Source organism: Pristiophorus japonicus, chromosome 20 (assembly GCF_044704955.1).
Source record: "Pristiophorus japonicus isolate sPriJap1 chromosome 20, sPriJap1.hap1, whole genome shotgun sequence".
In the NCBI taxonomy this organism is placed as follows: domain Eukaryota; kingdom Metazoa; phylum Chordata; class Chondrichthyes; family Pristiophoridae; genus Pristiophorus; species Pristiophorus japonicus.
In genome coordinates, this window is record NC_091996.1 from 20,179,145 (window position 1) to 20,195,570 (window position 16,426).

The 16,426-nt window shown below is 43.3% G+C and overlaps 1 protein-coding gene across 1 annotated transcript in view; it reads right to left on the reverse strand.

Moving 5' to 3' along the window:
- The window catches only part of LOC139233205 (carboxypeptidase M-like), a 56,446-nt gene extending 40,263 nt beyond the window's left edge, over positions 1–16,183 (reverse strand). The window contains exons 1-4 of the mRNA XM_070863874.1: positions 16,015–16,183; positions 15,475–15,572; positions 9,679–9,851; positions 5,336–5,520 (exon numbers count right to left, since the gene is read on the reverse strand). Coding sequence (XP_070719975.1) covers positions 5,336–5,520; positions 9,679–9,851; positions 15,475–15,572; positions 16,015–16,150 — 592 coding nt within the window. The 5' untranslated portion in view covers positions 16,151–16,183. The remainder of the gene's footprint in view (positions 1–5,335; positions 5,521–9,678; positions 9,852–15,474; positions 15,573–16,014) is intronic.
- Between the last annotated feature and the right edge of the window lie 243 nt (positions 16,184–16,426).

Here is a 16,426-nt window from a genome sequence, read left to right on the forward strand (position 1 = left end):
GAGAAAGATGCGTTAGCGTGTGTCTATGAGGTAAAGAAAATGCGTCAATATCTGTTTGGGCTAAAGTTCGAATTGGAAACTGACCATAAGCCACTCATATCCCTGTTTTCCGAGAGTAAAGGGATAAATACCAACGAACCTGCCCACATTCAGAGATGGGCGATCACGTTGTCCGCAGGTCTGGCACAGAAAACTGTGCCGATGCTCTCAGTAGACTGCCATTACCCACCACAGGGGTGGAAATGGCGCAGCCCGCAGATCTAGCCATGGTTATGGAAGCATTTGAAAGTGAGCAATCACCCGTCACTGCCCGGCAGATCAAATCCTGGACGAGCCAGGACCCCTTATTATCTCTAGTCAAAAGCTGTGTGCTTTACGGGAACTGGTCCAGTGTCCCAGTGGAAATGCAGGAAGAGATAAAGCTATTCCAGCGGCGCAAAGATGAAATGTCTATACAGGCAGACTGCCTTCTGTGGGGCAATCGGGTAGTGGTTCCCAAGAAGGGCAGAGACACCTTCATCAATGACCTCCACAGTAGCCATCCAGGCATCGTAATGATGACAGCAATAGCCAGATCCCATGTGTGGTGGCCCGGTATTGATGCGGACTTAGAGTCCTGCATTCACAGATGTAATACATGCTCGCAGTTAAGCAGTGTATCCAGGGAGGCGCCGCTAAGTTTATGGTCCTGGCCCTCCAAACCGTGGTCTAGGGTACACGTCGACTATGCAGGCCCGTTCTTGGGTAAAATGTTCCTTGTGGTTGTAGATGCATACTCCAAGTGGATTGAATGTGAGATAATGTTGACTAACACGTCCGCTGCCACTACTGAAAGCCTGCGGGCCATGTTTGCCACACACGGCCTACCTGATGTCTTGGTGAGCGACAACGGACCATATTTTACCAGTGCTGAGTTCAAAGAATTCATGACCCATAACAGGATCAAACATGTCACATCTGCCCCGTTTAAACCAGCATCCAATGGTCAGGCAGAGAGAGCAGTGCAAACCATCACGCAAGGCTTGAAGAGGGTAACTGAAGGCTCACTGCAGACTCGCCTATCCCGCTATATTAGCTACCGCACAAGACCCCACTCGCTCACTGGGATTCCACCTGCTGAACTGCTAATGAAAAGAGCACTTAAGATAAGGCTCTCGTTAGTTCACCCTGATCTACATGAACAGGTAGAGAGCAGGCGGCTTCAACAAAGTACATACCATGATAACGCAAATGTGTCGCGCGAGATTGAAATCAATGATCCTGTATTTGTATTGAATTATGGACAAAGTCCCAAGTGGCTTCCCAGCACTGTCGTGGCCAAAGAGGGGAGCAAGGTGTTTCGGGTCAAACTTTCAAATGGACTCATTCACCGGAAACACTTGGACCAATTCAAACTCAGATTCACGGATTATCCTGAGCAACCCCCCTTGGACCCTACCTTTTTTGATCCTCCAACATACACACCAGTGGCAACCGGCACCACGGTTGACCATGAAGCAGAATCCATCATCCACAGCAGCCCAGCAGGGCCCAACACACCGGGCAGCCCAGCAAGACCAGCTGCACAGCAGCCCAGTGAGGGCTCAACAAATGATTCAACAATACCAGCTTTCACACCGAGATGATCAACCAGGCCAATAAGGGCCCCAGATCGACTCACATTGTAAATAGTTACACTATTGACTTTGGGGGGGTGGGGGGGAGTGTTGTTATATATGTAAACTTGTATTTACTCTGTACAGCCACCAGAGGGCTCATCCCCTGGAGTCCCAAGGGATCCCATAATGCCTTGGGAGCACAGGTATTTAAGGAGGCCTCACAAGTTGGAGAGGCACTCTGGAGACCTGCAATAAAAGACTACGGTCACACTTTACTTTGAGCTCAGTGTTCAGTCTGACTCTTTCTCCATACATAACACGGTCTGCCCTCTCAGGTGGATGTAAGGGGTCCCAATGTTAATTATCTGAAGGCGATCCGAAGGTACTTCCGTTGGCCAACGTTTATCCCTAAACTGACAGCATCAAAACAGATTAGCTGGTCATTTATCTTATTGCTCTTTGTCAGACCTTGCTGTGCATAAATTAGCTGCTGTATTTGCCTATGTACAACAGTGACTCCACCACAAGTACTTCATTTGTTGTGAAGCACTTTGGGATGTGAAAAGTGCTATATAAGGGCAAATTCTTCTTTCTTTTAAGAAATCGAGATGATGCAGTTGTTTTTTTTATTAAATATGTTTTTATATGTCCCCATGAAGCTTTCTTAAGTTCTGCTCTTCTTTGGCATTTGCTCATTTGTTTGCAAATAAATGACACAATGATGGAAATCGTATCAAAATGCATCATCCTAGTACTAGAATGAGATGTATTTGTGACTAGAATGATGCGCAGCTCTCCAAACAAAATAAGTGTCGGCCGATACTTTTTGATGAAGAAAGCTCTCTATCGACTTTCAAACAGACATTTTTAATTTATTTTTCATTTTTTGAGAACATCCTCAAGTGGACCTGTTTCTGTTTGAGGTGGACATCACCTATTACAGAAGTTGGCGACTTCAGGGAATTCAGGGCCAGAGTGATCTCCTGGACTAGTTTTGATCGCCTAAATATGTTGGAGATAATTTCCCAGAGTTCCCCCTGACCCCCCCCCCCCCCCCCATAAATTGCCCTGCGTTTTGCCTCTACCAGGAGATTACATGTTTTCAGGCTGGGTGGGGAGTCTGCATATTGTGATCCACAAGCTATCGCAACAGGTTGGATGGACCAGAGGGTCTTTACCTGTCCGTCACTTTTCGTATGTCCGTATGAGTGGCTGATGGCAACTACAAATCCTTGGTCTGTGTGGTACACTCATTGGGAGAGTGGTAGAAAAATATCCAAATAATAACCCTCTTCAATAGATAGAAGCAGAAACAAAGAAAAAATTGGATTTATATAGCGCCTTTCAAACCACCAGACATCTCAAAGTGCTTTACAGCCAATGAAGTACTCTTTGGAGTGTAGTCACTGTCATAATGTGGGTAATGCAGCAGCCATTTTGCGCACAGCAAGCTCCCACAAACAGTAATGTGGTAATGACCAGATAATCTGTTTTTTTGCTATGTTGATTGAGGGATAAATATTGGCTAGGACACCGGGGATAACTCTCCTGCTCTTCTTTGAAATAGTGCCATGGGATCTTTACATCCACTTGAGAGAGCAGACGGGGCCTCGATTTAACGTCTCATCTGAAAGGTGGCGCCGCTGACAGTGTAGCACTCCCACAGCACTGCACTGAGGGTGTAAGCCTAGATATTTTTGTGCTTAAGTCCCTAGACTGGCACTAGAACCCACAACCTGCAGACTCAGAGGCGAGAGTCCCACACACTGAGCTACAGAGTGGTAGAAAAGTATCCCAATAATAACCCTCATCAACTTAAATTTGATATTACTTTAGAGGTGTTGTAAGAAGTGCGAGTTTATGTTGAATATAGTCCCAACATTAACAACAGACAGAAGCAGAAACGAAGAAATGAATGAAAAAATTAAATGGAGTGCTTCCTCCAAAACATGTAACAGCATCATCACCAAATGACCATGGTGACTCCACTTGTGGTGGTCAGGGAAACACCAGTGAAGAACCGACTAATTACTGAAGGCATGTTGTTCACAATTATTAAGAACAGCATAAAACACTAGGGGGAGGAAATGAGTAGCAGTGTGCAATTGAAAGCTTAGATTTTTACGGAGTGACTGCTGCCAACGAACCGGAAGCGACCAGAAGCTGCGCAGAAGCATTCTGCGCCTAACTGTCAAATCCCAAATTTAAAAAAAATAACATACACCTCAACAGACGGAGGATCTGAGAAGTGCTGAAGCACATCTCTGATAAAGTTTCATTAATGCGATAGATTCCCAACCTACCGTCGCTACGACGGTTATAGGAATCTCCGAATGCTTCTAGTCTCAGGACAGTAATTGACAAACTAGGAACAAACCCAACTACTCGTCGGCCAAACAGACGGTGCTGGGACCCAGCTGACCACTGCCGGCTCTGACCGACCACAATTCAGTGCACAAACAAGTGGCTCACACCTCAACACATTTTACATTTCACACAATTAATAAATGAAACTGGAAGCAAACAAGGTTTTTTTTTTAGCCGCTTCTTTATTCCTCATTTTGGGAAGTCCGGCGACAACAAACTGGAGCTGCGCATGCGCGACAACTTCCGGTTCGTTGCCAGTAGTCGTGTCTCATGCTCTATTATACTTCCACATCATTGGCAGCCCCGAGATATCTTACTCAAGTGGCTAATTTCACAGGTAAGCCACAATACAAAGTGTCGTGGGCTATTTTACTGGGGAGACATCATCCTGAGACTGATCCTGTCCTCACCAACATGCCCCTTTCTAGCAATGGGCCAATTGGATAGTTATCAAGACTGGGAACCATGGCTGATGTTTCTTCGCTCTAGCTTAGGAGCACACTGAGGCCAGTTTGAGCTTCTGTTGCTATCCTGGCTGAAATGTTTAAAAACTCAGTGAAGATCAGGAGCTGAATGTGAGTCATTCCTGGATGTATGGCTTTGTACTGTGCCAATGGCGGGGGCAGGGTCCATTTTATCTGTTGACTTGGCAGTTTTGGAGGAAGGAAGACATTTTAACTGTTTTGAGTCAGCACTGGAAAAAGTCAAGCCCTGTAGATGTCATACGGGAGACTCTCACATGGCATCCCATTAATTCGAACAGGGTCATTCTGGGCAATTTTGTCTTTTTTTTAAAAGTAGGAAATTATAACTTTAGCCGCATAGAAATTTACAAGCTTCATTCAGTGACAAAACACAAGACTGGTAGTGTTTGTTGAGAACAGGCATGTTCAACATGTTCAGGCATGAGCTACCAAACTCAATATCGGACTCAACTTCAGACTATTAGTTAAAACTCTAAATGAAAATCAAGTCATGAATCCGAAACCAGTGGAAACTGCAATCTATGCTCGGGGGGGGCGGGGGGAGGTGATGGAGACTCATGTTTCTTTTAATTTGTTCATGGGATGTGGGCGTCACTGGCAAGGCCAGCATTTATTGCCCATCCCATTTGCCCTTGAGTGGCTTGCTAGTCCATTTCAGAGGGCAGTTAAGAGTCAACCACATTGCTGTGGGTTTGGAGTCACATATAGGCCAGACCGGGTAAGGACGGCCGATTTCCTTCCCTAAGAAGGGTGATTTACGACAATCCGGTAGTTTCATGGTCACCATTATAAGCCTTTTATTCCAGATTTATTAACTTAATTTAAGTGGATTTAAATCAATTTTAAACCAAATCAATGTTTAAAGTGCTAATATGAAAATCTCACCTTGGTTGTTAACATCATATGGATAAGCAGCCACTATGGCACCTCCATGAAGACTAGCAGACAACACGAATGGCTCGCTGTGAATCCACCGTATCACTGCCTCAGTTTCTGGTTCCAGAGGAGCAATGCTTTTTCCAAAAGGGTCAGGAAAATTTCTGTTTAAATCCATTTGATTACTGTTATACCTGTAAACGTACACAAAGTACAGGGAGGTTGCAGCAATTGCAGCAATGCTTCTCTATGGTGGTCGACAGGGTTTTATCAATATATATATATATACTTATATTCCAACCAGAGTCTTTTAGAAGACTGTTTCTTAAAGGGAAACTGAACTGCTTATACACTCAGACCTGGTCAATCCATATGTATTGAAAAGTGTACATTTGTTGCATAGGAAAAAGCAACAGAATTAATGAGTCATCAATTCATTATGTTGATATTTACACACTTATTGTATCCCTTGACTGTCAATAGGGCTGTTAAAGTAACTCCATCTTTTAGCTTGAGTATACTGACCAGTGAGGAAGATAGTGATAGATTTCAAGAGGTCATAGACAGGCCGGTGAAATGGGCAGGCACATGGCAGATGAAATTTAATGCAGAAATGTGTGAGCTGATACATTTCGGTATGAAGAATGAAGAGAGACAATAAATGGTACATTTTTAAATGGGGTGCAGGAAGAGAGAGATCTGCGGGTGTTTGTGCGCAAATCTTTGAAGGAGGCAGGACAGGTTAACAAAGCAGTTACTAAAGCATATGGGATCCTGGCCTTTATAAATAGAGACAGAGAGTACAAAAGCTAAACCTATATAAAACATTAGTTCTGCCCCAGCTATTGCATTGTGTCCAATTCTGGGCACCACATTTTAGGAAGGACGTTAAGGCTTTGGAGTGGGTACATGAGTTTTATTTGAATGTTCACCGGAATAAAGAATTACAGTTATGTAGATACACTGGAGAAGCTCGGGTTGTTCTCCTTAGAGCAGGGAAGGCTAAAAGAAGATTTGATAAGAGGTGTTTAAGATCATGAAGGGATTAGAGAGAATAACTAAAGAGAAACAGTTTCCAATGGTCCAACAGCTGAAGGGTCGTTAATTAGAGGGCACAGATTTAAGGCGATTACTAAAAGAACCAGAAGCAACATGAGAAAAAACTTTTTAACATAACGAGTGGTTAGGATTTGGAATGCACTGCCTGATGGGGTGGTGGATAGAGATTCAATAGTAGCCTTCGAAAGGGAATTGGATAAATACATGAAGGAGAAAAAAAATTGCAGGGATATGGGGAAGAGCGGGGAAGTGGAACTAACTGGATTGCTCTTGAAAAGAGCTGGGTCGAATGACCTCCTTTTGTGCTGTACTAGTCTATGATTCACCATCTCTTACTAGCACTAATTGATGTCCTGTTTCTGACTGCTCCATTTTTGATCGGGGCGGAGGAACGGTGAGAGATCGGGGCCCAGGAGCATCGTGATCGGGGCCCAGGAAAGGCGAGGGTTCGGGGCCCAGGAGAGGCAAGGGCCCAAGGGCAGCATGGGCCAGCCCCACACTATGATCTGTGGATAGTAGGAGCATGCGACACACTAGGTCCGTGCAGCAGAGCTTGGTCTCCAGTCGTCTTGGTTAACCCTTGCCACTGGACCAAGACCTAGCTCTGTCAAGCCCGTGTGGTGGCTGATGTGCAACAGCCACCCCACATTAAAAGAATCCATGAACAGGCATCTTCCACCCTTCAGGATGTAGTTCGGGACCTAGAATGTCAGGTCCCTCATTGAAACACCTGTGAACTCATCCCTTTTTGGTGTGGAAGCAAGTCATCCTCGATACGAAGGACTGCCTAATATTATACTATACTAGCATTTTACACTGCGGAGAAGCTCACTGGCGACTCAGAGCAAAGCATACATTGTTGAATGTAACCCCAGCTTGGCACTGTACAATTGAGTGGTGCATCAGGCCTTTTTTTTAAAAAAAAACACTATGCTCTTTTCTTACTGGCAGTTCATTCAACGGAGCAGCACAGAAGGGGCCAGACATTCGGTTGTTGGCTATAATTGTATTTTTTCACCCAAATTATCGTTATGGCAACACTATGGTTATGAGGCAGTAAATTCGAACTTCAATTTGCGCAGTGATAAAATCGGCGTTACACGAGGATTCATGGCACAAACCGCGATCCTCGCCAGCTTTACTCCGAGGCCGATACCGCTGCGAGTCGGGCCTAGGGAGGGGGGGGGGGGGGAACAAAACACCTAAAATATAAATTGCAAAAAACAAAAAATTAAAAATCACAAAACATTCATAAGACACTTAATTAGCAAATCGCTGCAAAGGAATTAAAAAATAAAATCTTTAACTTACCTTTTTTGCAAGGTCTTCATACCTATCGCTGATCCAAGGACTGCAACACAGCTTTTTTCTTGCCGTTTCTTTCCGTCTTAAATATGGGTGCGCTCAGAGAGCCAAATTTTTGGTGAAAGCGATATTTCGGGTCTTGCACGGTGGCGCTCCTCTCTCCAGCGGTATTTGAAAAGCGCCACGCAAGACTTCTCCGAATTTCCCGGTTCGTTTTTCGCCCAAAACGGTGAAACATCGCCAAAAAAACGGTTGCAAGGTTGCCAAAATTTTAGCCCTTTAAAGTTAAGGACTTTGCACAGCTAAGCAGTGAATCAGGGATGCCACTTAATCTGTGCGCATCCATCCAATGATGATGTTGTGGACTTTCCATAATAAAGGGCCCAAGTTTCGGATGTCTTCCCAGAACGGCGCACTCCGAGAGGCCCGCCTGTTTTTTAGAATAAAAAAAGCGCCTAAAACTTACCTCGCGATTCTCCGGGTCCCGCAGGCCTGTTTCACAGTCAACGCAACGCAATACAAGCAGCTGGGGGCGGAGCTACAGCCCTGCGCCAAAAAGAGTGCCGGCAGCTGTGCGCATGCGCAGTAGCTCCTGACCCTCCCAGCGCATCCTGTCTCCAGGCGACCCTATCCCTGGCCGAAGGGACGTCTCTCCTATCCCGGGCGGGGTGGCCTGCCTGCCTCACCGTCCCTTGCCTCGTCGCCACTGCCCTTACCTCCTCGGCGGCGGGGCCTGTCCGACCAGCACCTCTTCGGCGGCAGGCCCCAGCCGAGCACCTCTTCAGCGGCGGGGCCCACCCAACCAGCTCTTTGGCGGGCTGTTGGAGGGCTCCCGGTGCTGCAGTAGGTGAGTAGAAACTTTTAATTTTTTATTTATTGATTGATTTTTTTTATTTTTAATTTTAATTTTTAAATTTTTTTTGATTGATTTATTGAATTATTGGCTGATTTATTTATCATTTATTATGGATGATGGCACTTTATTGGGAAAAGTGAAGTGTCTATTGCTTTGTAAAATCCCCTAACTTCCCTCTAACTTCCCTTCCTCCACTATCTCTCGCTACCTGCGCCTAATTTATAAAGTGTAGGCAAGGTTTTTCTGAGCGTACAAAAATCAACACTTATTCCGTTCTAAGTTAGTTTGGAGTGTCTTTTCATTGCCTAAACTTGCAAAACAGGCGTAAGTGGCTGGTAACGGCCTCTTTTGAAGAAAAAACTGTACTGAAACAAAACTATTCTAACTAACTAGAACTGGAGCAAACTAAATGCCGAGAATTGCAATTTCTAAGATACTCCATACTAAACTAGTTGCTCCAAAAAAATAGGAGTAACTCAAGCCGAAACTTGGGCCCAAAGAGTCTAAAACAATGCAAATCTGATGTTTAACATTTATCTGTCAACGTGGATTGGGAAGCAGAGGCAAACGGATTAATCATATAAAGAACAACGGTGTAGGATGAGGGGGGGGGGGAAATCCAATGGAACCCTAGACATACAAACCAGAACATGAATTAAAGAGGTCTTATTGTAATCCTATATGTTATACTCTGTACACTTACATCTTTCTGACACATGATGCTTTAATCTTTCTTAAAACTATTTTATGTCGTCACAGGCATGTCCGCAAAGCCATATAGCAATGGTTTTCAAACGTTTAGAAACATAGAAACATAGAAAATATGTGTGGGGTGGGGGTCACCTGAAAACATTGACACTTCCTAAAGACAGTGTCAGGCAACCAAAGGAGAACCGCAACATCATTGCAGAAAATAATTTGAATTAGTACGTAGTAAGTTACCTGTTGTTGAATCAAAAATACTGAGAGAAAAAAACACATTGATTATACAGTCAGATATCTAATTACTTTATTGGCCATTTGACAGCCTGGAATCTAAGGACTCCAGTTGAAAATCTATGTCATGTAGTCACAAAGAGGGAAAAAACAAGATGGAGGAATATACATCCTAGAGCTGTAAATATAACTTTACCTTCCAAGGGTCCCTGTACACCTTCCAACAGTCGCATTTTCAAACCCATCCGGATTCATCGCGGGTAGAATGTGGATTCTCACGCTACTCATCAGTTGGGTGATGTTCGGGTTGTACCCATAATTTGTAACCAGGTAATCAATTAAATGAAGCAGAACCTCCCTGCCAATGGGCTGCACAAATCACATCAGCATTAAGCACCAGAAAAAAAACAAGTCTACCTCCATTCTAGCTTTCCGGAAATGGCGCATAGCTTCAGTGTAGGCAACATTCTCATTTCTTTGACTTCAGTATGTGATTGGCGAGCCTCATCTCCTCAGTTTCCCCCCATGCCAAGCAAAAAAAATTTAAATAATTTTTACACTCTTTTACTGTTCTCACAGTGAGTTTGCTACATTTTACACGCGATAGAAGGTGCAAAAGAAGGTCCAAGTACAACATTTATCTGCAATATAGGGACCAGTAGGGTTTCGGATATTTCTGCTAACTTTGCAGAATCAAAGCAAAATCTGTGAAATGTACAGAAGATGAATGAGACTTGGTGGGTCATAATACCGAGCAGAATAATACTGGAGTCAAAAAGGTTACATTATGAGGTCAGATTGGTTTGTTTTTATTTGAGTTTAGATGGTGCAGGGATGATCTAAAATGATAAAGGGTTTTGATAGTGTAGATTCAGAGAAAATATTGCCTCTGGTGGGGGAAGTCCAGAACAAAAGGGCATACCCTTAACATTAGAGCTATCCCTTTAAAGGAGTGGAATCAGGATGGACTTTTCACACAAGGGTAATGGAGATCTGGAACTCTCTCCCCCAAAAGGCTGTGGATTTTGGGTCAATTGAAATATTCAAGACTTGGACCGATAGATTTTTATTATGTAATGGTATCGAAGTAAAGGGAGCAAAGACGAGTAAATGGAGTTGAGGTACAGATCGGGCATGATCTAATTGTGCTTCCTTGTTCTGGATTCTCCATCAGAGGGAATAGTTTCTCTGAATATACAATATTGAGTCCAATGATCACTTTAAACACTTCAATTAGACCACCCCTCAGTCTCAAGGGAATACAAGTCAAGTTAATGCAACCTGTCCTCATAAGACGCCAAGAGAGAGGGATAGTGTTATATATGGAGGCTATAGATATACGCTTTGTGTAGTCACTGTATAGTTGCATAAGATGGAGACTTGTTTACCTGATGTACTATCAATAAGGTTTACACTGTCTATATACTATGCTGGCACCACTAGAGGGTGCAACTGGTGGAGACCAGGGTTTCCTGCCCTGGTGGCAGGCGCTGTATAAAAGGGTAGCCACCATGCGGCTACCTCACTCTGGAGTTACGAATAAAGGACCAAGGTCATTACAATTTGAGTACAACACATTGCCTCGTGGAGTCATTCATAAGTACATTACAGACATGATAGATAGCCAGTTCTACTTGTAAGTAGATTTGCTGTAAGCTAATCAGAGATCCATTCAATTGGCTTTGACTATAACATAATGGCCCAGAAATTCCGCTTTCTCCTTCCCACAGACGTTTGACTAGATTTTAGAGAAAAAATACGCACCTACCTGCGCATGCTCGACTTTCTGATGCACAGGCCTGCTCTTGCTGCGCATCACAGCGCGTGCACGTCGGGACGTGCGCAGGCTTGGAGCTGGAGTCACATGGCTCTGGGCAGCCAATCAGGTATAGTATATTCTCATTCATTGTAATAGGAGTTTCATAAGTCCGAAGCTCCTATTACTATGAATGAGAAACACCCACAAAACCAAAAACACTAATAAAAAATAGAAAATATACACTACATATTTAAGATTAATTTAAATTAAAGTTATTAATGTCATAAAAAAAATATTTTCCCGATTTCTAAAAAAGTTTTTTTAATTATGCCTTCAAATAAACTTACCATAGTGGGGAGGGTTTTTAACAACAAAATGTGTTTTTATAACTTTATTTTAAAATGTTTTTGTGTATTTTTAAACACTTGCGCATGTAAAAGTAAACTATACACCTGCTTTTTCAGGTGCAAGATTTTTGAGGACATTTGCTGGGCAAGATGTGCATAAATATCGCAAATCTTGCCCCGCAAGTGTCCTCGCTCCCGATATGCGCGAGATCTGTCAATCCAGAAACTTGACAGATCGGAAAAGCCGGTTTTCAGCACATACGCATTGCGTGCTGAAAAACCGGCTTTTCCGATGCCTTCCCGGGTCAGTAGAAACTTCGTACGGACCCGGGACATCGGAATTTCAGGGTCAATGTTTTATATCAGGTCGGTGCGATACTTGATATAATAACGTGGTCAGTATTACAAGCCAATATATTGCCACCTACCACATAAAATGTTTGTCTCGAGTATGGATGGTGTAAGGCATTGTGGCATGTGGGGGCAAGGAAGAAGGTAGAGGAGCGAACATAAGTTAGTTTTAACCAAAAAGAAGAGGTTTGATGTTGACTTTTGGGGGGACCGACTGGCGGAATGCGCTGGTCGGCTGCCGGTCCTGGCGGCAAAGAATCCCTCGCGATTTTGAGGCTCCGGCATCATTTAAATTTGGCAGGTGAGCTGCAGGCCACCAGACGGGTGTCCTGATACAGCTCGACAGATTGAGGCCTCAAGATTAAGCTGGGGCAGCCATTAGCAAGGTAACTTGTGGGGTGGGGGGTGGGTGGTCATCGCGATTGCGGAAGGGGGGGGTGGGGTGCGGTCTAGGGACAGCAGCAGTTCTGATTAATTTTGTGGGCCCCGCCCAGAAAAATAATTCGAGGCTTAGCTTTGGCCAGACTTCTTCGATTCCACCGCCCGTGGAACTGGTCGGAGTGTGCGTGGCATAGCCTCCGACCAGTTCCAACCTACAATGGTAATCAGTGCCCTGGTTATGTCATAGGACCCCAATTTCCAGATTAAACAACAACAACAACTTGTATTTATATAGTGCCTTTAACATAGTGAAACGTCTGAAGGCGCTTCACTGGAGTGTTATGCAATAAAAAGGGGCGTATCATTGAAACATAGAAAATAGGTGCAGGAGTAGGCCATTCGTCCCTTCGAGCCTGCACCACCATTCAATAAAATCATGGCTGATCATTCCCTCAGTATCCCTTTCCTGCTTTCTCTTCATACTCCTTGATCCCTTTAGCCGTAAGGGCCATATCTAACTCTCTGGTGAATATGTCCAATGAACTAGCCGCAACAACTCTCTGCGGTAGGGAATTCCACAGGTTAACAACTCTCTGAGTGAAGAAGTTTCTCCTCATCTCAGTCCTAAATGGCCTACCCCATATCCTAAGACTGTGTCCCCTGGTTCTGGACTTCCACAACATTGGGGACATTCTTCCCGCATCTAACCTGTACAGTCCCGTCAGAATCTTATATGTTTCTATGAGATCCCCTCTCATCCTTCTAAACTCCAGTGTATAAAGGCCCAGTTGATCCAGTCTCTCCTCATATTTCAGTCCAGCCATCCCGGGAATCAGTCTGGTGAACCTTTGCTGCACTCACTCAATAGCAAGAACGTCCTTCCTCAGATTAGGAGACCAAAACTGCACACAATATTCCAGGTGAGGCCTCACCGAGGCCCTGAACAACTGCAGTAAGAACTCCCTGCTCCTATACTCAAATCCCCTAGTTATGAAGGCCAACATACCATTTGCCTTCTTCACCGTCTACTGTACCTGCATGTCAGCTTTCAATGACTGATGAACCATGACACCCAGGTCTCGTTGCACCTCCCCTTTTCCTAATCTGACACCATTCAGATAATATTCTGCCTTCGTGTTTTTGCCCCGAAAGTGGAACACATTTATCCACATTATACTGCATCTGCCATGCATTTGCCCACTCACCTAACTTGTCCAAGTCACCCTGCAGCCTCTTAGCGTCCTCCTCATAGCTCACACCGCCACCCAGTTTAGTGTCATCTGCAAACTTGGAGATATTACACTCAATTCCTTCATCTAAATCATTGATGTATATTGTAAATAGCTGGGGTCCCAGCACTGAGCCCTGCAGCACTCCACTAATCACTGCCTGCCATTCTGAAAAGGACCCGTTTATCCCGACTCTCTGCTTCCTGTCTGCCAACCAGTTCTCTATCTACGTCAGTGCATTACCCCCAATACCATGTGCTTTGATTTTGCACACCAATCTCTTGTGTGGGACCTAGTCAAAAGACTTTTGAAAGTCCAAATACACCACATCCACTGGTTCTCCCTTGTTCACTCTATTAGTTACATCCTCAAAAAATTCCAGAAGATTTGTCAAGCATGATTTCCCTTTCATAAATCCATGTTGACTTGGACCGATCCTGTCACTGCTTTCCAAATGCGCTGCTATTTCATCTTTAATAATTGATTCCATCATTTTTCCCCACGACTGATGTCAGGCTAATCGGTCTATAATTTTAAAAAGTGCTGTTACATTAGCTACCCTCCAGTCCATAGGAACTGATCCAAAGTCGATAGACTGTTGGTAAATGATCACCAATGCATCCATTATTTCTAGGGCCACTTCCTTAAGTACTCTGGGATGCAGACTATCAGGCCCTGGGGATTTATTGGCCTTCAATCCTATCAATTTCCCACCTAATAAGGATATCCTTCAGTTCCTCCTTCTCACTAGACCCTCTGTCCCCTAGTACTTCTGGAAGGTTATTTGTGTCTTCCTTCATGAAGACAGAACCAAAGTATTTGTTTAACTGGTCTGCCATTTCTTTGTTCCCCATTATAAATTCAGCTGAATCTGACTGTAAGGGACATACATTAATCTTCACTAATCTTTTTCTCTTCACATATTTATAGAAGTTTTTGCAGTCAGTTTTTATGTTCCCGACAAGCTTCCCCTCATAGTCTATTTTCCCCCTCCTAATTAAACCCTTTTTCCTCCTCTGCTGAATTCTAAATTTCTCCCAGTCCTCAGGTTTGCTGCTTTTTCTGGCCAATTTATATGCCTCTTCCTTGGATTTAACACTATCCTTAATTTCCCTTGTTAGCCACGGTTGAGCCACCTTTCCCATTTTATTTTTACTCCAGACAGGGATGTACAATTGTTGAAGTTCATCCATGTGATTTTTAAATGTTTGCCATTGCCTATCCATTGTCAACCCTTTAAGTATCATTTGCCAGTCTATTCTAGCCAATTCACGCCTCATACCATCGAAGTTACCTTTCCTTAAGTTGAGGACCCTAGTCTCTGAATTAACTGTGTCACTCTCCATCTTAATAAAGAATTCTACCATATTATGGTCACTCTTCCCCAAGGGGCCTCGCACAACAAGATCACATGAAACAGGCGAGTGCTTTGGACACCCGGCGGTAAGCCCCTTTCAAAATGGAGCCGGCTGCAACGTCTGTGTTAATGGAGTTGTATTGCTACCGACCCAATTTTGAGGCAATTACCACCCTGCTAACAACAGGCAAATGCAGTGAAAATCAACCCCAAGGAATCCTACCATAAAAGAGATAATATTCAGCAAATTTCTATTGTTTGGGCTGATTTGCTGCTGCACTGAAGAACTTTACATTAATTTATAGGAAACAAAACAGCAAACATGATTTCTTATGCTTGAAATGTTGCAGCTTTACTTATATTTTGATAAGCAGGGGTTAGTTATTGGGCAACCGTGATCACTATGGACTGTACATAGAGTTCACTGCACACACAAGTTGTCCTTATTATTTTGAGGTAAAGACGTTACTGCAGATCACAATATCGTCTTATTTTTAGTCTAACCCCATGGCACATTAAACACCAGTTAGTAAACAAACCCTCTCATTCATTATCAATTATAGTTTACCTCATTTCCATGGATATTTCCAATGTATTTAACCTCAGGAATGCCAATGCGATGTTTCTTCGGGTTTTCTCCAATTGCAATAACCAATAGTTCCCGTCCTAATGCACAATAAGTTATATAGAGAAGTAACAAGAGGAGTGAGTATATGGCAGTGATCTGATCAGAGGACTTTAAATGACATTGTGAATGGCAAAGGTAAAGCTTGAGTGATTTATAACTATAATTTGAATCCAAAATTACATTTTATTCTTTGAATTAACTATAGCCTGCTGAGTTAGCACAATATGACTGGTGACTGCATATTTTACTTATAGTAAGGATCTGGAGCTAATTAATGCATCATTCGTCACCATCTTGCTACTGTAAATGTATTGAAAACCCATTTTCCACTCATCAATTGTCCAGTATGGTAACATAGCAAGTGAAAAATTTCAGCTGCGAACCCACGTACTAGTCTCTAGCAGTGCACATTCAAACCCAAGTCACATGGTGCAATATTGTATACATTTATACATCTCACTCTGTTTATAAATACTCCACCTTCCACTGACTTTCCAATGCTGTAAAGATGGGTAATAGATGAATAATTTTTATGCACTTCTTGAAGAAAGGACTCCAGATGAGACGTGGGATGGTACTTAAAGTCCAAACTAGCATAAGAGTATTGATGAAGCATAAATAAAATAAAACACACTGAGTATATCCGGTATGCTCCTGGTCTGACAGGACCAGAAGGAGAACCAGCCTGTAAGATACAAGGAAAAATTTTAATTTCGAAATGATTTTTCCACTTCATGCTTCTTTTGCGGCTTTCTAAAATACCTTTTGAAAGTTCTAGGATTCCCGCTGTCTATAATTAAATGTCATTGACATTTAAATGGGAACTACACACATCTAAATTGCCATGCGATCATAATCAGCATCAATAGAAATAAATAGTTGTACTCGTATT